At 40.4% G+C, this 22,241-nt stretch overlaps 1 protein-coding gene across 1 annotated transcript in view; it reads right to left on the bottom strand.

Moving 5' to 3' along the window:
* Nucleotides 1–22,241, bottom strand: part of si (sucrase-isomaltase) — a 60,032-nt gene that overhangs the window by 25,203 nt on the left and 12,588 nt on the right. The window contains exons 13-28 of the mRNA XM_061216812.1: nucleotides 21,724–21,837; nucleotides 21,537–21,621; nucleotides 21,145–21,262; nucleotides 20,741–20,912; nucleotides 19,566–19,682; nucleotides 17,057–17,211; nucleotides 16,864–16,948; nucleotides 12,032–12,088; nucleotides 10,096–10,220; nucleotides 8,817–8,905; nucleotides 6,145–6,194; nucleotides 5,522–5,695; nucleotides 4,912–5,052; nucleotides 2,860–3,066; nucleotides 2,450–2,604; nucleotides 1,370–1,538 (exon numbers count right to left, since the gene is read on the bottom strand). Coding sequence (XP_061072796.1) covers nucleotides 1,370–1,538; nucleotides 2,450–2,604; nucleotides 2,860–3,066; nucleotides 4,912–5,052; nucleotides 5,522–5,695; nucleotides 6,145–6,194; nucleotides 8,817–8,905; nucleotides 10,096–10,220; nucleotides 12,032–12,088; nucleotides 16,864–16,948; nucleotides 17,057–17,211; nucleotides 19,566–19,682; nucleotides 20,741–20,912; nucleotides 21,145–21,262; nucleotides 21,537–21,621; nucleotides 21,724–21,837 — 2,013 coding nt within the window. The remainder of the gene's footprint in view (nucleotides 1–1,369; nucleotides 1,539–2,449; nucleotides 2,605–2,859; nucleotides 3,067–4,911; nucleotides 5,053–5,521; nucleotides 5,696–6,144; nucleotides 6,195–8,816; nucleotides 8,906–10,095; nucleotides 10,221–12,031; nucleotides 12,089–16,863; nucleotides 16,949–17,056; nucleotides 17,212–19,565; nucleotides 19,683–20,740; nucleotides 20,913–21,144; nucleotides 21,263–21,536; nucleotides 21,622–21,723; nucleotides 21,838–22,241) is intronic.

The raw sequence follows: 22,241 nt of genomic DNA, 5'->3' as shown, positions 1-22,241 counted from the left end.
TAACTAGGGCTGATTGCTAATGACGGCACACCTTTCCAAGGTTCTCTATGGGGAGTTTGAGCCTGATGCAGCATGAATTATTTCAGGAAATGCCGTACTGCAGCCAAGACTGCGGAGGAACATTTTTTCTTAAATGAGAAGTTTGGGAAAGGGGCCCTGATAACATTACAATGCTGTGATGATTGTTACAATGGCAGCATATAGCAAGGAATAATGCTGCTTTATTTGTTTGAGTATTAATAATAACCATAATCCATGTACCTAAATTGTTTTAATGTTGCTTATATTTATTATATATATTTTTATAACAATGTCCTAATTGTTTTTGACACACACTACCACTGCCTTGGGAATAATAATAATATAAGATAATAATAATTATCAGTATTATTAATATTATTTGTTTTGCTATTTATTATGGTCAGAACATTCTGACACATAAATCCATTAAGTCCTGATGCCTTTCCCTTGCCTTTCCTCATGTCTAAAGGATCACTTGATGAAGATGAAGTTAAAGAAGGAAGCATTTGACCGGCATATACAGTACACTACCGTTCAAAAGTTTGGGGTCACCTTTCTGTTTTTTCTGATTTCATATTTTATTTCCTCCGTTTACAATCAAACAATTCATACATGGTCAAAGCACAGGCTGAGCTTTTATGAATTATATTCCGGTTTCAACATGTAGTAATGACAGCAGTTTTTATATGTTTTATATTTATATCCCCCATTTCAATATTTGAGACAAATTAACTAGACGTCAAATAAGAGTCATGTTTTGTATTTGGTTGCATGTCCTTTCCATGCCATGATGTCTGTGACCCATTAAGATCATCAGTTTGACACATTTTCCTGTTGTACTCAGTAAAACTCAAATCAGGAGAAAACCTTCCTGTAGTACTGCATATCTGACAGGAGCACAGTGGGTGTGAGGCTCATTTGGACCCTCGATGACTTAAAGCCATTTAGCCAACAAATGTGTTCCATGCTGAATCTAGTCCAACCCGCCAATTCCCATAGAGATCCATTCAAATGCAAAGAGTTTTAGTATCACTTGTAGGACAATCTGAAAATAAGATATCCAGACATGCAAAGGAGATGCAACCAAATCGTATTTGACATTATGGTAATTTGTCTCAAACATTGAAATGGGGGTGTACATATAAAAAGTGGTACAATTACATGGTCAGAGCAAAATGTATACACAAAATAAAATAAAAGCCCTGTGATTTGACCACTTATGAATTGTTTGATTACAAACAGAGAAATTTAAATATTAGCACAAACCTTTGAAGGGTAGCGTACATGCATGAATGGAAAGAGGGGAGCAGAAAGAGCGATGAGACGGAGAGGTTGGGGTGTCACTTACTCCTGGAGGCTGGTCTTTTGCAAACATGCCCCATGTGTTCCAGTTCAGATCGTGGTGATATTGTTGGTGCTCCGTCTCCCCAAACCCATAGATGTAGTTAGAGGGAAGGCGAGTGGATATCTGAATGAAGAGGTCAGAAAACGTGAAGCCAGGAAGAGAAGAATCCCATCTGAGAGAGAAACAGAGAGAGGTAAAGAAAGAGGAGTGTAGAGGTAAAACAAACAAAAAAAACATTGTCAGAAGTTCCACCCTGACACCAGGAAGTGTGTTAATGTATTTGACGATGGTTGACACAGAAAACTAAACTGGAATGATCAAATGCAGTGCTCACATTTGGTAAATAAAAGCAGATTAAAAAGTCCAGCTCTCTGCAAGTACAGATGGAAAAATATCCATCTCTAACATTTTAATGGAATGGATGGATACAGACAGATGGATGCCCGGACAGAAAGACGAAACCACAAAAGCTATCAATCATTGAGATCAAGCCAGAGTTTTCCTGTTGTGAATATCCATTAGCACGCTTTTAAACAGAGCGCATCACATCACTGCAGGTTTCATGTAGTAAACAAAAGGCCAGCTTCTGCATTCCTTCTATCCAGTGCACTTTCACCCTACTCTTTCAGGTTCAGGCTGATGACCGGAGCTTCTAGTACTATTCATGAAGTGAGTCAATGCCAAATGCATGCCTCATGCATTTTCCACTGAAATTGTGGCAATACATATATGTTCTGTCTGTCCTTTGCCATGCTCCTTAATGGAATTTGGCAGATTCAGAGCGACATACAGTTGATTAGACTAAGGAGGAGACAATCGTCCCCTGGAGCAATGCAGGGTTAAGGGCCTGCGGATCTTATTGTGGCTTCACCGGGGATCGAACCACCAACCTTGCGGGTCCCAGTCATTTACCTTAACCACTACGCTACAGGCTGCCCTTAATAATGTGAAAACCTTTGAGTGTGCTGCACCAGTGACTAGCCATTGCACCCCTGTAGGTACAATTGTTGAACGTTTTTTTTTGGAAGTGTGCTCACAAACAAACAGGGAACCAAAATCACGTTGTTTACTCATGTCACTCACATGACTCTTCCTGTGCTCTTCCTCACCACGACGATCCCAAAAGGAAAGGTCACCACCTTCACCGTATATAACCTCTTCCCCTCAACCGTCTCTGGTATGTCTGGCACATTTAAAGGGATAGGGACTTCATACCGTTTCTTAGCAGGGTCATACACCTTGGAGAGGACCACCAAAGGAAAGAATGGTTATCATAAATGAATGTGTGTTCATATTAATTTTATTTATTTTTATTTTTTGGATGGAGAGGAGCTCCTTAGAAGCATAAATGTAGCCTCAGAAAGATAATCTCCCTTTCTACTTTGTTTCGTAGAAAGGCATGCTATCAAATTATGGAGAGGTAGGGATATAGGTAACACATTCATTATAATGTACACCATCATATATGATATGATCAAATTATGAGCAGACACCTTGAACTGCAGCATGTCACCACTGAGGTATTTGATTTCCACCTGCAGGAGGTCAATATCTGGCGAGCCCGGTCGCCGAGCGATCTGGCGCTTGCTGTCCCTTCGGATCACAAAGGACATGCCATCGTTGTTTTCTTGCACGTTTTCCACGGCGTAACCATGGTCCCTGGGGTAATAACACCAGGGGATTGGCGACGAGTCGAACGGCTGCAAAATAAGCCGGTAAATGGCAAGTTTAGATGAGTCGAATGCCCTGTTCTCATCACTATGTGTTCATATGTTATAGAAAATGAAAAGGATTTCAGGATGAAATAAAATCATAAAAAATCCAGTGCATCATGAGATGAAGAAAAGTCTTAACTGGTTGTGCAATTAAGATAATGAACGGTATCTTAATAAGTGAGATGGAGACATCTGTGCGTTTTACCCAGCCTTAAACTTCCTGTCTTACATACCTTCAACCCCTTCCGGGACACCTCCCCCATTTTAGACACAAAATGATCTAATTTGTTCACTCACGACTTAACTTAAATGTACTTTTATAGAACATTTTCAATTATTTTTCTTTCTTTTCTTGTTATCTTACACACTGAACATTTAACTACATTTGCACATTTGTATGATGCAACAGCAAATACTTAGTCAGCCACTAGTATTCAAAGATTCAACTTCTCCGGTGGATGTGTGACCCTGAACTAGTAGTTTTCACTGTTCCTTGAGTGTCCCATGGGGCATCTAGACAATGAGCTGTCTCTGAGATTGTATCAGTAGATTGGTTCAGTGGACGAAGGTGGATTCTGTTGCGTCTGAGAAAACCCCTGCCTGTAGCAACATGGTAATACCTTGGTGCTCCTGTTCTGCTGACAACTGAACCAGACTTCTGATCCAGTGTAAGCAAGACTTTCTGACCTGGCGACAGTTTAGGCAGTGGATGGGTGCGATCACGGCAAAGTGTATTGCCTGAAGTACGCGGCCTGCCTTATCTGCTTCCTTGAATTTCCTGACGTTATTATTAATATTATAATCAGTCAGTTTGTTTGTTTTTTTACAATGGAAGCCATTTGACTGACTTATACCCATGTGTCAAGTGATCTATGGTCTTCAGCCAGTCTTGTCTTGTCCCGTAAATATTGTTTACCCATTGACTGCTGATTCTCTTACGCTTAATGATTGTTTTAACATACATTCAGTGTGCAATTTATTAGATAGACCTGTGCACCAGCTTGTTGATGCAAATATTTAATCAGCCAATCATGTGGCAGCAACTAAACGCATAAAAGAATGTGACATGTTATTCTGACAAGAGGTTCAGCTGTGGTTCAGACCAAGTGTTAGAATAGGGAAGAAATGTGATCTACGTGACTTCGACCGTGGAATGATTGATGGTGGCAGACAGGGTGGTTTGAGTATCTCAGAAACTGCTGATTTTCATGCACAACAGTTTCTAGAGTTTGCAGAGAATAGTTCAAAAAACATCCAGTGGGTTGCAGTTCTGCAGGCAAAAACTGTTAATGAGAGAGGTCAGAGGAGAATGGCCAGACTGTTTGAAGCTGACAGGAAGGTGACAGTAACGCAAACAACCACACATTACAACAGTGATATGCAGAAGAGCATCTCTGAACACAAAACGTGTCAAACCTCATAAGCGGATACTGCAGCAGAAGACCAATAAGTAAAAAAAATAAGTCTAATAAATGCCTAGTAAAGTGCTCACTGAGCGTAAGTTTGCACTGAATGTAATATTACTATAAGAGATTGACGATGACAAAGATCAGAAATAGTATAATAATGTATAATTTTAATTAATTAATTAATTTAATTTTATAATTTAGAAGGATTTCTGAAGTGTGTGGGTGATGGTGATCCTCATTGTAGCTGTGATGTAGAGGTTTATCGTTATTTAACTTTCAGTATTGGTGAATTTCAAAGCCAACCAAGTAAAGTGGTTCAGCACGGCTATCAAATAAAGCCAATATGTGCCCATTTGCTGGCTTGTCTACAAGTGTATGGGTGTGCTGGTGATTATGAACAGTGGCTTGATTCTCCACACACCTCCCAGATGCAGCCCCTGGCCTTGCATGTCTCCTCAGTGGCGCGCTCTTCAGGGTGGCAGTCGAACCTCTCCATGGTGTTGTCCCACTCCAGGGTGTAGTCCTGCCCCAGCTCCAGCTGCAGGCCCGTGATGCGCAGGACCTGCGAGGAGGGTGTGGACGAGCGAGATCAAATACCCGGCCGACCGCAGGCCTCTCCTCCGCCAGGTCCGGAGGCTGGGCTCGTCTCGCGCGCTGTTTAATTGGCACCTGCTGAGCCACCTCGGGCTTTAAAGGTCACTGGAAATAACTTCATCTAAAAGGTAGATGAAAGAGTGAAGGGCTTCCGAATGAAATATCCTTCATGGCACCCCCCGAGCCGCTGCCGACGGCAGGCTGGGCCGCAGCGGGGGAGACAGCCCCACGCTCGCGCCCCTGCTTTATTGCTTTTGTCTCATGCCCTGTACCCCGCAGCTCACCCCCCTTACCGACCCCCCCTCCACTAAAAAAAACTCATCGCACGCAGCTTTTACGGAAGAGCTTGTTCTCAGTCACGCTATTCCCAGACCTTGGACAGGCAAGATTGATATGGCGCGCATAACAGCAGACTTAACACCGCGTGGGTCGCGTACCTGCTTGGTGCCGTTGTAGGTAATGCTTGCAGGAGGTACAGGGACGGTGTTGGTGCCCTGGGTGACCGTGACATTAGCGGGCTTGTAAGCAAAACCCAGGAAGGTGATGGTCTCAAACTTCAGGTTGTTGGGATCGGTGTAACCCTTGTTCAGAGCCTGCAGTCTCAGAACGGTCTGTGGTGGATAGAGCACAATCAATGTTAACTCTGTATATTGATGCCTGCACTTTTTTCTTTCAAAAAGGTCAGTCGAACTCCAATACTATTACCCAGAGTAAGTATCTTTTGCACAGAATGAAGTTATGCGTAATGTAAGTACCATGCCATATTAGAAAGTGCTTTGATGTAATTTTATGCGATTATACAGGTACAAGGCCACAGTAATGTAAAATAAGATCCTTGCACTTTTCACTTTTTGATTCTGTTCTTATGTATCCTGGTTTGCAAATGATCCAATCAATTGATAAATTTTGTGTAAATGGGCTTAATTATGGATTAAAAAAGGCTTCAGTATGTATCATAACCATAAAAATAGCAAGCAAAGAAAATGATACTGAAACTGTACAAACATTTTCAAAGTGATCATTATATTACTAATATATTCATATGAGTAAATTCACTTACGGAATCCAAAGAGAAGTTGTAATGGATGTATTTGCCAGATGACACCGTGTCTGAAAATAATGTGAAGATGGTGATTTTAAAACCATATTAAAAAACACAGTGCTGAGGATACACTTTACTCCACAGGGCTCTTTAGAGGCCATTCTAATGAGTCCTACTCACTTCTGATGAGTTAATATAATTCACCTTGTAGAGCAGAGGTGGGCAAAGAGGGCCATATCCCTTTCCGGATTTCATACCAACTTCTGGCCTTAATTACATAATTAGCCTTTTATGCCATCTGACATTTCAGCTATATACATTTCTTGATGTGCATGAATGACAGCTGAAGACTGCTTGTGTCCCCTGTTTTACTGTGATCTTATCTTTGAGTGAACCAGTGTTGGTGCATGCTGCCAATTAGTGCATTTAGCCAGAGTAATTGGTGGAAACAAAAACCTGCATACACACCGGCCCTCCAGGACCGGAATTGCCCACCCCTGTTGTAGAGCCTAATTTTACCATTTGGCCTGACTGCGTGTGTGAGTGCATTTGTGTGTGTGTGTGTATGTTTGTGTGTGTGTGTATGCAGGAGTGTATGTGTGGACGTTCAATGGGGAGACACTGTCCACCCTTTAAAGCCTATGGGTTGGATTCACAGACACATATTAACCTTATTCCTGGACTAAATTGAGTTTTGTATGGAGAATATTTTTTAAAGCCACTTTTAGAATTACCTTGAGTTACAGTTTGGTACCTTCCCTCATTAATTTATTTTGTAACTAACTTTTATTAATGCCCATGTCTGTAGCATTCACTGTTTGTTGAAACTTTAAATGATGTTGAATAGTTTGTCTGGCAAATAAACCTCTTAATTTCAATCGAGTTTCATGTTTTGATTAAGGCTGGTCCGCTAGTAATTTATAATTGGTGTCTTATTAATTTAGCCCTTGATGACACTTGTATTATGCTTTCAGAGTACCGAACATTAAACAAGCATGCTAAGGGTGTTAACTGGATTTAAGAATCATGGATTTCAACAAATTTGCATTTGCCCGATAACCTGCTCTGAAACTCTATTCAAAATACTTAATGTAAAAGAAAATACAAGAAAACCAATTCATTCTCAAGAGCTCATTATTTCATCATGAAGATTTAGTTGGCAAAAGGATGAAAATTATGATCTTTTGAAGAGCATTCCCTCTCTGCAGAACTACCATATAATTATAATTTGTATTATAACAAATACTGTGGAAGCAATTTCAGGGAGTTGTGGCAAATGCTTTGAACACTGACTAGCCAATCCGGTATCATATAAATATTACCTTTACTGTAAGAGCTACAGGTGAAAATCATATTAAAATATAGTGAGTCATATAAAGTCTGTATATTTTTGCAGAAAAGTCAAATAACACTAATCTGTTAACAGATTCTACCTGGTTTCAAGAAAGTCTTTTGAATTAATTTAAGTGGGCAGTGATTATTATATTATTTTCACATTGGCAACAATGTTGAACTGTGTCTCAAAACAAAAAGTCCCCTTTCTTATGTTAAATAATTGCCCATATGATGTAGGATGGTTTAGGCTTCAAGACAATATTTTATGAAGCTCACGTGTAGGGGAGACCGGGGAATAACCAAACACCGGTTTTCGGCAATTAAAATATATATACCCACAGTAGAGCAAATATTTGACATTCAGAAAGAAGATGCATGTCTTTGCTATGACTTTCCAGGACATTCCTGCTGATTACAGTTCAGTTGAAAGCAGCCGGAGTGGCCCGGCTATGGGGCAGGTTTAAACCGTTCCGGGAGAAGTGAAAAGTCAAAAGCTTGTGAATCTTACAGTTTACATTTTGCATCTGAAAATTGTCTATAATGGAAAATTGTCTATGAATAGGTTATTATGGTGTCTGCAATAACCGCATATGACATTATTTATATGGTCTTCATGGAATATACAACGTTACATTAAAAGTTATTGTGGCTGATGCACTAATAACAGGCGGGAGCATGTTGGAACACACCGTTCCAATGTGCCCCGGCAAGTTGTACTCCAGCAAGGCTCACAGTTTCTGCTTGCTTGTGATATGTGTTGAATCTATACAGTCTAACACCCACAAGATGCATATTTAGAGTCTGTGGCGGTCACATATCATCAATAATTCTGAAAATACTTCGGTGAAAAAACATAATTTGCTAATAACTCTTTATGAAGTTCTCAAATTATCCAGCCACTCACACATGAAAAGCGTGTTGCTATAATACATCAATGAAAACAAACCCATCATTCTTGTGCAAATGCAACTATGCAACATCCCCACATGACATGCCCCTGCACCTCTGGCAAAAGAAGAAGGACAAATGATGGCTGTGCTTTTCAAACAATAAATTCATTGAACTCTGGACTTCAGAGTCACGTTTATCTTTGCTTATACTTTGACTTCTCTCAACACTGATCCTACATCCTCTGTCAGATAAGTTTGCCTGTGAAACTTCATCAAGAAGTTAATTAATAACTGCAAATATGAGGAGCCATTGAAGGAACAGCACGCATTTTGGCAATCTCACCACACACACAAAAATGTAGCATGCGTGCGCGCACACAGACACACACACACACACACACACTTAGAAATGAACTCTCTATAAAATAAAGGAATCCATTACTTGTAATTAACAGACCATAATACCTCGAGAGTCACCGTCATCCCAGAATAGCTCTCCTGCAGCTCTGTTGGCGTCATCAAGTGCGATGATCAGCCCCATGGGGTTAAGCCGGCTGAGGGAACACAGGAGTACAGGAGCTCTTATATCACCAACTCATTTTTTTACCGGGAAGAAAATAATAATAATTTAAAATATATATATATATATATATATATATATATATATATATATATATATATATATATATATACTCACTGAGCACTTTATTAGGCCTGTACGCCTACTTATTCATGCGATTATCTAATCAGCGAATCATGTGGCAGCAGTGCAATGCATAAAATCATGCAGATATGGGTCAGGAGCTTCAGTTAATGTTCGCATCAACCATTAGAATGGGGAAAAATGTGATTTCAGTGATTTTGAACAAAGGTCGTCTCAAACTGGTTTCATGAGCATGACAATGAGTTCAATGTTCTTCAGTGGCCTTCCCAGTCCCATGTAGTTACTGTTCTGTAGAAGCAGATGCATTAGAAATATTGGAACTGGAAAGGCAAGATTTGTTTTAAAAGAGGTTGCCAGCTCTGGTTACCACCTTTCTTTAAAGCACTTGGATATACTTGGTTTGCAGGTGCTTTAGACACCTATTTTTCCAGACAAACAGGAAGAAAACCTAGATATACTGTATGAATGACAGCACGATATCCCAGAAGATATAGCTGTTACTAGTGATCGCACTATGGTAACATTTTTACTTTGTGTTCAGCTAATTTGTATGAAATGTGTTTAATAAATAAAGCCTGATTAATCGAATGATATTGTGTTCATCAGATGAAGGAATTGTTCAGACAGGCACTTGCATACAGACATGTACAGATGTTTATCAATTTGGACAGAGGAGAAAATGAGCTTACCTGTACAACCTGGCCTACAAACAAGCATGTAGAACAGTACTAACATATACAGACAAGCCAACTGACAGGTGTTTACCTGTACAAGCACTCATCTAGGAAATACTTAATGCACAATGAAATGGGCCATATCACTGCCAGTATCATTTTCTGATCAGATGAGATGTCTGGAGGCTTGACACTATAAAAATGACTATTATATATATTATTCTCCCTACCATACAACTTTGTAAAAGTTGTAGTTTGAACAGGCAGGTGTTTATTCTTACTGAAATGCAAAGGTGTAAAGACATACACAAATACATTTATTTGAATAGATTTAGCCATGTGAACTCCCAATGCGAAGTGATGTTTACCTTGACAGGCAGGTGTACAGACAGCTCCCTGTGATTACCTGTAGACAGTGGTGACGGCTGGAATCTGTGTTGGGAGAATGGCCCCGCCTCGGATGTGCAGGCCTAATTTGTCAGCAGGGAGGTACATTTGGAGATGCTGCTTACGGGATGTCAGTCGCTCTTCCTGGATGCGGGTGAGTAAAAAGACATTTCAGATCACCAGGATATAACTATATTAGTCACTGTAAGACTATGAACACTAGTCTTACAACTAGTACTTGCTAGTCCTAACACTATCAGTAATTAAACAAATGGCTTTGCATACCAAATATTTAGAAAAAGAATAGTATTGTCAAAGTGAACACCTATCTTCTAAGTTTATTCAATCACTTGTTTTGTAAAGATATTAAAAATGGAACCTGCACCTACATTGTAAACAGTACTGTGTTGGAAAGGGGTGCTGTGTTAGTTGGCATTATCTCCACATCTCCGAAGCCACTCTCCGCTTCACACGAAGCGGCCGCATAAAACCCCAAAATGGCTGGAAGACACTGTACATCTGAAATACCAATTCCTGTGCAATTAATTTCCTCGCTCCCTGGAGGAGACATTCAACAGATCGGAGCGAGGAGAATCTAAAACGTATTCTATCTCTTCTTCTTTTCTTTTTTTTCCTCCTTTGTATTCAGAGGGGTCGATGTGTTCGGGGGAGCTGCGAATCACTGAGGCGGTCATAAGCAATTTCAGATCCTATCGCGCTTCATTGTCGGCCGTGATAAGAGCACTTAGGTTCCTCCGTCTCTCTGCGAGGAGCGGAATCAGGCCCGCTGGCCAGGAGCCGTTCTCTTAATCGACACTGTCTCTGATGACCCCCCCCCCCCCCCCTCCCAATGGGGCCACATGAGGTTCAACCCCCCTGGAAGCCTGTTCCTCTTATCGCCCATCAGACAGACCTCTCAAAGTAATGCAAACCACCCGTCAGGGCCCGGGTCCCCCTACCTCTCTCACACATTTGTTTATACAACAATACAGTCACCTGTCTGAGAAAATAGCATTTGTGTGTAACCACAACTTAATTCATGTCAAATATCAACTCATATATCAGAGTTCTATGAGGTTGTTCCCCATTTTAATGGAAAGGTCTAGAGTACAGAGTTGCTATAACAAGCAGGCCTGATTATGTTACAGGCGGTTAAAAAAAACAGCGCTCTTCATCACTGTTATCACGGACCGCCATGTCATAACATCATGTGCCAAATTATGCATGCAGGGAATAGTGCTGAGGACGAGCGGTCAGAGAAATTCACTCTGGCTGTGTGGGTCATGCATCGAATACCAAAGTGAGAAATGAATGTTTGTACCCTTGAGCAAGGTTCTTTACAAAATCTCATCCTTTAGAGTATGGCACTGTAAATCGGTTACAGAATGTGTAACAAGTAAATACATTAAGCATTACTAATAGGATGAAATGAGACATTGTAAGCACAGTAAAAAGACACAGACAAAATGGCTGCTAAGCAAATGCATATTAAAAACATCATTGTATTTTAGCCTTGAAAAGTGAAACTAAACTCACCGTAGCAGAGACAGTAATGAAGCGCAAATCTAAAATTCTAAGCAAATCAATTCTACTGACCGGAGGCCAAATATTATTGTACTTTAAATGTCCAACATCCCTCCCAATGTTGCCCTGAGTGAAATGCATCATTCTGTCAATATGAATCCCACCACATCTCAGGAGAGAGTGACAGACAGAGCAGGGGACTCCAGTCTTGGATGGGCACCGTGTCTGCAGGTATTTGTTCTTTCCTTTCAATCAGCAGCCAGTGAAGGACTTAAGAAGGTGTGTGGAATATTTATTCTTAATAATAATTTGACTTAAATTAACCACTCACATGTGCTGAAGCGCATTTAAAACCAGCAGGCAGGCTGGAAGTTTGACGCACCTCAACTATAGGGAGCAACTATGGCTTTCATAGAAGACGGGGATCTTACCGTTTCATAGTCGTACCACACTGCATCTGGGATATATGCCCAGACTCTGACCACATCCTGCAGAAAAAAACAATTAAAATAAATTACAACACTGAGAGGGTGAATATGGAACATACCAAATCAGACACTGCAGAGACACTGTTCTCTAGATCATCTAGATGTCTAGATTCCTGGTTAAAAAGCAACAGTATATATTACATAACTGATGTGTCAACAGCTTATTTTCCATCTTGGGAAATGCATACTGCCACAAGAGGCAAGCACTTATGTGGATGCATGCCTGTGACACAAATACACTACATGCAAAACCATATTACAATGATGATAATGAGAATGATTAATAGAAGTTCATGTTGTTCCACAGTCTGAGCCAACACTGGGATCATATGGCCTGGGATCAGCCGTACCATAATGCAACCTGCTCCAGCAGAATGGCTGAGGCTTACATATGGGAATATGGGCTTGGTAAGTACTTTGAAGGGAGACTTCCGGAGAAAACTTAGTTGCTGCTACAGTAGTGCTGGTCTTCCCTCTGGTCAAATAAATCCCAATGCCCCAGTGCAGTGATGGGGACGCTGTGTTGTAGGAGATGCCTTCATTCGGATGAGACGTTTAACAAAGGCCCTGACTCACTGTGGTCATTAAAGATCCCATGGCAGTCATGACAAAGAGTAGGGGGTTACCTGGTGTCCTGGATAAATTGCAAAAACTTGCCTCTCTCAACCTGCCATGAACAGTACTCCATAAATGCTCTTATAGTTGTTATTATTATTATCATTATAAGAGCAAGTGGAGGGTAAGACACTCTTTTACCTCTTAGGGTAATCCATAATGCTGTCACTCATCCTTTCCATTCTTGTCATATTTTGTTTAATGTTTCACCGATTTCCACCATTAAGGTACTGAAGCAGATGAAAGCAGAAGCAGCAGAGATAGCTGCTGCATTGTGCAGTTTTTATTGTGGCTTGTGAATCGTGCATGAAATGATAGAGGAACAGCTTTTTGGTGATGAGGAGTAAAGAGATAAAATAGATTTTTCTTCTTGTAAAAATAAATGCCTGACTGAGTATAAAAGCTAGGCAGCAACATCTAGCAGGATCAAATCAGTCTCCAAATATTTCAAATGTTATTCAATATACTATATAGGCATGAGTGGCTTTGGTTCCAAAACAACAGTAACAATCTCTTTATTTCTTGTAAGTCCTATTTGATGGTTTTACTCTTAGAGCTTTGGCTCAGTCTAGTAGTTATATATATGTGCTGTAAAATATCTGGAATCAATAGCCTTTTTCTCCAGTGTCCTTGTCAATATCACCCTTTGAATACACTTCAATTGTATTGAAGAGAATACAATGCAAACAGTTAATCTCCTATGTAATGGGAGCTTACCTCACCAACATCTTCCTAGCTAATAATGGGTTTCTTACGTCATAAAGGGTGTAGGGCACCATTCCTAGAGGCCGTATATCCTCTGATAATGAGAAAGGACTTACTTCTCACTCAGTCAGTTATAGCTATTTAAGTGGGTCAAATCTCAATGAACGAACTGAATATACACAGACAATAAAGCTTAGCAGATATAAGGCATGTTTCTGGATTTTGCTTTATTCTGCCCGAGTCCCTAATTACACTGCAACTGAGTAAACTTAGTCTACATTTTATTTCAGAATACCCAGGTTTAACAACTGGCTTGATTTAAGCTTCGCAATATCACCTCAAATTAACTGAAACATGCTTCACAGCACCCCTAAATCCCCTCTAACTTCAATCCATAAAGTAGATGGATATAGACCCAGGTTTTTAGTAATACGTTCTTGCTTTAAGGCAGCCAAATAAAGAAAATGGCTTTAAATCTACCCAAAAAGCATAGGTCAAAGAGACAGGGCACAAGATGGCTGCTGGCTGGCAGGTGGATAGACTGCAGGAGGCACAGACAGTAACCGCAGGGATCAGTTTCCCATTCGAGGACATAAAAGGGTGGGGTGTTGGGAAGAAGCTGACTTCACTGAGCAGGAGGACATCTGGTTTGGCTTTAATGGTCAGCTCCCATTATAAAAATGATGAGGTGAAGTAGATGACAGGATGTGTTTGGAAATAAAAGAAGCAAAAATGAGAAGGAGAAGGAGGAGGAGGTGACGGCAACACTGTTGGAGATTCCCTGAGTCTCTCTTAAGAGATGGAGTTTTGCTGTTTTTATCATCTGTAGGATCTGGTATGTCATGAGAAGAGCTTGCAAGAGCCTTGATACAGAAAGGGCAAATCGTTTTTTAAGCACCCTGCATACTCTCCTCTACCACATTATAATTATGCTTCTCTGAAGGCTGTGACATCACCAACTGCATGAGTATTTTTTTGGTACCTTTATCCTATAAATGGGTCACCTCAGCATCAGATCTCCTGGGACAAGGGAAGCTCCCACCATGCACTGTAAACTCAACAAAAACTTTCCACCAGTCCCAGACTGAACTTCTGGGCCCCAGTTTTAATCTGAGTGATCTATTTTGCTTCTTTTGTAACGTGTGAGGGGACATGTTAAATTGGCAATTAATCACCCACTTTAACATGACCGCAATCTATCTTCAATTCTAATTTCTCCGTAATGAGGTCAACGCTCTCATTAAAAAAAGAGAAAGGAAGGGAAAAAATGATAGTGAGGGGAGAAAAGGTTCCCATGGGACATACTTGTCCCAGAGGAGGTCAAGTTAGGCCCACAGGAAGTACAAGCATGTACCCTGTAATTCTTTTGTGATTGGCTGGGATGCACGGTACTAAACCTACTTGTAATAATAGGCTCTGGCTGATGAGGTAACAGTATGTTTGTCTCATTCTTTGTTGCTCTGAGTTCCATTTTACGGGTTAATTAAGATGGTGATTTGAGGTGGTTACTCCCACAATATTACAGTTTATGTGTCATGAAGCCAGCTTATGGCATCCCCAAACACTTATAAATTGAACTTCTCATAAAAATCTATCAAACCAAAAACTGCATCCAAACTCCCGCATTGCGTCCCACTCCGATGCTAATCTGTCCAAAAAAACAAGCTTGTCAATTTTTTTTCCGGTTCGGTTCACCTTGGAACGCTTCAGACTTGAACATATCCCCCCCCCTACAGTTCGAAACCGATGGGAAACAATTCAATTTTTCGTACAAAGACCACAGGTTTTTCCTGTTTAAACAGCCTGTGGATTCAGTGGAGAGAGCATGAGTGGCGAGGACAGCTGGGTGCCCCCCAGGGCCAGCTTTTGTGTGCCTGTGATGAACATCAAACATCTCCACAGCGCCTGCCACGCCCGCACAGCCCTGCACTATTATCCCTATGACAGGCTCGGAGAATTCTGCTCCTCAAGACAATGGCCAGAGCTGTGTATGAATTGCAAATGAGCCTAATTAAAGTGAATTAAATCCTGAAATTACAAAACAAAAAGACAATGACAGCCCAGCTAAAGCAGCTGCCAAATTGGGATTCTGTCTTACTCTGCTGTCTCAGTCACCTGGTACCCGCTCTCCCTTATTAACCGTTTATTTAAATATAGTGAAGAATGGTGACACCAGAGGGACTGACTGCTCAAACAAGCCAGGCCAAATGGAACAATCACACGCAACACAATCACACTGTCACCTGCAGAAACAAAGCACTCAAGTACCTATCCCTGCGCACGTTATACATTCTGCTTCTGATGAACTGATTTATGGTCACAAGGGTACTTTTCCCTCATTCCGCTTTAGCTTGGAATAGAATACCATTTCTCATACACGCTCCTTTGGGTACCATGTATGCTGAGTTTCCACTGAGCATTCAATTAATTACTGTAGGCTTTAGCTGTTATCTGTATACTGACCTGAAATTGACAGTGCTTAACAAATATCGGCTGTTGGTTCTCTAGCTGATAAAGGTTAGAATAGACGGGGGGGGGGGGTTTCTAGTAGAAGGGACTGTACTTGTGAACTTGTTCTCTTTAGCCACTGCTATACCTTTAGCTTTCATGAATAAAACATACAGGCATTCAACTCTCATAAGAACAATAATTGCGCAGGAATAAGTGGCTCCATAATGTTTGTTCATCTGAAAGATATTGACCCTAAACATGAATGTTATTCATTAATTTCATGTACTTAAGAAATATCCATTGACCCAGTGGCATTTTTTTTTTCTCTCAAAAATGTTTGCCAATTCCTCATTTCAAGATTCATGGAAATGTATGAACAAGGAATATAAGCAGCTAAGTCTCTGTAATAAAAAATAAAAAAATACAAATGGCACTAAATGTTGTATGTGTGGTTGCAACCATATTCATAAATTGTGTTATTCTCATTAAAAACGTGCTTACAAGCTAAAGTGGGTAAATGCTTGTTTCTCAAAGTAAGAAAATGAGAAAATGTATTCTATTAATTATTAGTATGAAACATACTTTTAATAAAAGTATGCTGGGCATCTTCTTTATATAACAGAAACAACTCCAAAATAAATGTATTTTATATAGAATGCTCATCAGGTTATGCTTAGATTCATCAAATAAGGATCAGTACTTGGTTCAGCTCATGACAGCCTAAAAAATAGAGAGCTCAACCCAGGTCTGAGCAATACTGCGAAAGCTTATGACGTGGGTTGGATGATTACTGGTATAGTCTCAAGTTCCTTTAGTCTGAAGGAGCTTACATGTTAGCCTGAGGTTGTAATGCCAGTTCAGAATATTTTACTGACAAATGCAGTGCTCCTACTGACAACTAAAGCTGAATGTGTATGCATGTCTGTACCAGTATGTCTCATTCTGTGTGGTGTGTGTGTGTGTGTGTGGGTGTGGGTGTACGTGTGTATACGTGAGAGACTCACAGGGTCCAGGACAGGTGTGATGAGAAGGTAAGGTCCCCACAGGAACTGCCGGTCCACAGTCCAGGTGGCACTGTCACTGTAGAATCTGAGCAATATAAACAGGGTCAAGTCTGCAGGTGCTCCAGTTCAATCACTGCCTGCAACAATAGGCAGCAGATAGGATGTATTCAGGGCAAGAAGCAGTGTCACTCACTCATGCATCATGGACCGCACAACTGTGTCCCCACGAACATGGGCTTTGTAGAAGAGAGTGTACAGGTAAGGCAGGAGAGTGTAGCGGATATTCAGGTAGTGCTTGGAGGTATTCACCAGCAGTGAGTCTGCACCAAATATAGCTGGATCTTGTGGCTGAGAGAGAGACAGAGAGAGAGAGACAGAGAGAGAAAGAACATGAGTGGCTATTCTATTACATCAAGCTGACAATGTCACAGTTATTGAAAAGCTGAAACAGAAGTTAGAGCAGCACTAGCTTCTGCGATATGACATATATACAGATCTTTCAGGGGAATTTTGGAAGGGTGGGGAATCCATTTGACTAACATCAAATGAAGAGCCAGACATTAAATGTGGATGTATGCCACTGTGTGAAAAGGATATTGATTAGAGGGGAGCTGAAATTTGACGATGATATTTAATCGACACTGGTACATGATGATGTAACATCTCGTAAACTCTTGTTTTCCAGGAAGTAGAAAATACACAAGTATTACAATTGTATACATTTTTTGGAATATATACACTCACTGAGCACTTTATTAGGAACACCTGCACACCTACTTATTCATGCGATTATCTAATCAGCTGATCGTGAGGCAGCAGTGCAATGCATAAAATCATGCAGATATGGGTCAGGAGTTTCAGTTAATGTTCAACCATCAGAATGGGGGGAAAATGTGATCTCAGGGATTTTGACCATTTTTTCATGCACAACAGTCTCTAGAGTTTGCAAAGAATGGTGCAAAAACAAAATAAATCCAGTGTACAGCAAGAAAGTGACAGTAACGCAAATAACCACACATCATTAGTGCACATTAGTGGTATGCAGAAGAGCATCTCTGAACACACAACACATCATAGCTTTAAGTGGATAGGCTACAGCAGTAGAAGTCTAAAAAATAAGGCTACTAAAAACCTAATAAAATGCTCACTGAGTGTATATTTAGATAATGATAGCACTATCAGTCGTGGATGTTTGGACACTGCTCATATGTACAGTGAGCACCATAATTAATTGGAAAATGACACATTTTGTGATTGCGGTTCTGTACTCTAGAACTGATACAGTACAGTATACAAAGACAATCAGGATGAAGTTCACTGTCAGCTTTCCAAAAATAACAGTTTGGTTCATTATTAGCAAGACAAAAACAACTGGTGAAGTCAATTATGTCAAAAGACCTGGTAGAGAGAGGAAGACCATTGTTGTGGATGACCGAAGAATACTGTATTGTGAAGAAAACCCCCCTGCCAATGGCCCAACAGATCAAAAACACTCTCCTGGATGCAGGTGTAGATGTGTTCAAGTCTATCATATGTTGAAGACTACACTGGCAGGACATGCAAAGCACTGAAGGTGAAACAGAAAGGGGAAATTAAAGTTTGATTAAAGAAGAGCCCCAAGAGTGCTGGAACTCCTGGACAGATGAGACAAAGATTTATCAGAGAGGAAAGAAAGAAAACCTACTGCTAGAGCAACAAAGGCATTTTTTTACAGCCAAAATATGCCTGGCCAAGTCATTCACAGGATCTGAATCCAATTGAACATGTGTTTTACATGCTGAAGAGGAAATTGAAGGCAAAAAGTCCCCGAAAAAAGCAGGAACTAAAGATGGCAGCAGTCCAGGCCAGCACAGCATCGCCAGGGAAGATAACAAGTGTCTGGTGATGTCAAGCAGTCATTGCATGCAAAGAATATGCAACCAAATATTACAAATTACTTACTTTCTTCTACACTAAGTTCAATATTGTTTGATACCCGGAAATGGGGGCAAAATCTTTTTCTAAACGGCTCATCCCATATGGATGATAATTCCCTTGAATTAATGCTGACAGTCTGCACTTCAACCCCATTGTATCCTTTCAAACTCAAAGTGCACTGTATGTACTGTTAATGTTATTCTTCTGATGTATTTCATATTAGTTGATGTCACATCATTTTATGCATAAAAATCTAAAACTGTTTCCTCAACAGACAGGAGATAAGTATAACCACAGAAAACTTTCCAAAAGGCAGGAAACTAGTCTTACTCTAAAAAAAAGGAAGGGCTTTGTTGTGCTGGAAACATTTTTTTAAACTTTGGCAGTAACTGAAAATGCTGTTCAAGTGAATAAAGCACCTTTTGAATGTGAGGGAGAGAAAAGAAGCAAACATAAATCAAGCATATGACAGATGGAGGCAGATGAATGAGAGCTGAAAGGTCAGTGTGAATTGCTTCTCTCTTATTGCTGGGTGATTGCTTATGTTTTGAGACAGAGGAGTTTTACCCCGGGCCTAAAATTGAATCAGGTGATTAGTGGACACAAAAGGTCAAGGACCATTCATCTGGAATTGGGAGCAATAACAGCGTCAATTTGTCATCATTTCTTGTCTGAAAACACGTAGGGAAATGGCATTCCCGTTAATGTCTACTAATAAATGACTTATTGCTTCTCAGCACTAATTCAATGATGAAGAAGGAATAAATTATTAAATAAAAACGTACCTGAAAATGCTGTGCGTTGTGATTCCGGCTAAAGGGGTAGAACGCCCCGACTTGCATCCAGCGTCGGCAGAGCTCCTCTGTGGTGTTATCAAAAAAGCCACAGATGTCCGCACCAATCTGCGAATGTGTGAACAGAGATCGCTCAGGATAACACTGCCATAATGCAATTACAGCTGCACTATGATAAAGTTCAAGACTGAACAGAAAGGTATGCTGGCTTTAGTTGTTTCTCGGCACTTAACTGATTGCAATTAATGCAAATGAGTACATACAAGGATGCACCACATGGAAACTATAGGGCCAATAACCAACCCAAGCATAGATGAACAAGGATCATCATTTTATTATTTTCAGAGTTTCTTTTTTTTAAGAAATCAGGGAATTTTTTGGGTTTTATGCTTAATTTTTAAAAACTGCTTAGGAGAACGCAACGTATCAACTTGAAAACTTGGAAAAATGTAACACATTTTATTTGCGTAAGTAGAGACCATGCATCCAGAGAACTAATGAGCTTGTGAATTAAAAAAAAATAATAAATTACAAATAACAAAAAAGATCATATATGTGATCGTGATATGTTTCGGCTACTTTTTGAGCGTGACATTTGCATTAATTTGCAGCGTCACTATGCATTGTCTCTTTGGCATGTATTTTATCATACTGGCCATAATTTAACCTTATCAGCCAGTACCAACTGTTCTTAGTTTTTATCAGCCGACATGAAATCAATCCTGATTGCTCTATTATTACATAGTTCACCCATCTCACGTGGTGTCTTGGGCTGCCAATGGCTATTGATTTAATTGACCCCTACTCCACTGAATGCGTATATTGACACTTGCCTCCTACAACTGTATTTAATCGTCCTTCTGTTCTGCACATCAGTCCCCTCTGGAGACTTCCTGTCCAAAACTAGACATCTTTCAGGCTCTCTCTCACCAGAAAACCATAACGCTTTTTGGTAAATGTTTCGTAAATGGCCCATCTTAGGGAGGTTGTATGTTTTTTGTTATTATATGACACTGTATTCACTTATGCATGCAGAGGAAGCTGGATTTTAATAAAGCTAATTTTAAAGTCTTTACTCTAAGCTATGCAGATTAATATCACACTCACTCATTGTCTGGCACTATCACTACCTCACTCTACTCTCCCAGAGTCGATCCTACACTCACATAAGGGATCCCAAAAAGGCCAAATTCCAGCATTCCCGGGATAGCCCACTTGATGTCATTCCAGTTGGCCGCATTGTCGCCTAGCCAGTGTCCAGAGTACTTTCCCACCCCGGGGAAGGAGGATCTGGTGAGCATCAGCGTCCGGTTGTTGCCAAACACTCGTTTCAGAGCACTGGGTTTAACAGGGAAAGGGTCAAAAAAGGGATGAAGACAGGATGTGGAAAAATAGAAGATCTGCTCACAAAGTTCTGCAGGCAAAAGAACAGTCACTGACTGGCAGCTTGAACTTGCAGTACTCAATCAATGTCTTCCTTTCTCCTTGAAAAGTAATTTTGAGACTCATCTCTTTTTAGCAGCCATCAACATACACTATGCACCTTATTGCACTTATAAATTTAACTCACACTTCCGTGGCCAGGACCATCGAGTATCCGTAAAGGCTGTGGACATCGTAGTTGTCGCCCCACGTTTGCTTGGCATCCATACAGAGAGTCTTGCTGTACATGACACCATCTAGGATTTCTTGAATGAAGTGGTACAAAGGCATTCAAGGGGTAAATGGGCAGCAGGCAAATGTTTTGCACAAACCTGTGCATTCATGCAAGCTGATATTCTTATCAGGTTGTTTTTGATAAACTCTCTTTGGCAAAGGAAAGCATTTCAGGCTATACTCAGAGGGAGTTGTACAGTTTCTAGATTATTAAACAGACTTGGAAATCAATGGCACTATATGTTAAACTACTATATTCAAATATTCTAAAAGAAGAGTCATTTAGATGGCAGATTAGTAACTTACTTGGAGTAAAAGGAGGGTAATTCAGGTTGTTGGCAGCACATCCTTTATTAGAGCCTTTCTTGAAGTTTGCCACCTCATTCATGTCCTTAGGAAATTTCAGAAAAACATTAGTTCACAAAAGCGTTCCTTGTCTAAATGATATGATCTCAGGCTGGGTCTGTCAGAGAGGCCAGTACTGGCAACTTACGATCCAGAGTGCATCATGCTTCACTTCTTTATAGAACTTCTCCATCTCATCTGCCCACCACTCAATGCAGGCAGGGTTGGTATAGTCGGGAAACACAGTCTCCCCTGGCCACACCTGCAGGAAAAGATGAAGGTTAGAGTAGTAAAGGGACAAAAAAAACAATTATATAATTAGGACTGAAAAGAAAAAAGAAAACCCAAAATATTCCAACTAGTTTTCAGCACATGCTTGGGGAACAATGGAACAATGGCCTGCACCATCAGTAGACCATCTACAATCAGGAAAGATATTGGGTTGAGCTACAACTTGGTGTGAACCCGCAAAGCCAAAATAAGATCAATAAAAATGCTGTTGATGTGATGATTCACATTAATGCATCAACCACTCAAACACATGTGAATACAGACGTGTGACTTGTGTAAAGGGGTCACTTCTCAGGGAAGCCAATTTATAGGCTGAAACAGGAATACATTTTTGGTAGACATGTGATGCATCCACTTTGTCCCGCAAAGTTAGGG

Source organism: Conger conger, chromosome 13 (assembly GCF_963514075.1).
Source record: "Conger conger chromosome 13, fConCon1.1, whole genome shotgun sequence".
Taxonomy (NCBI): Eukaryota; Metazoa; Chordata; class Actinopteri; order Anguilliformes; family Congridae; genus Conger; species Conger conger.
Note: the sequence above shows the minus strand (reverse complement) of the source record. Positions and strands in the feature narration are given on the sequence as shown.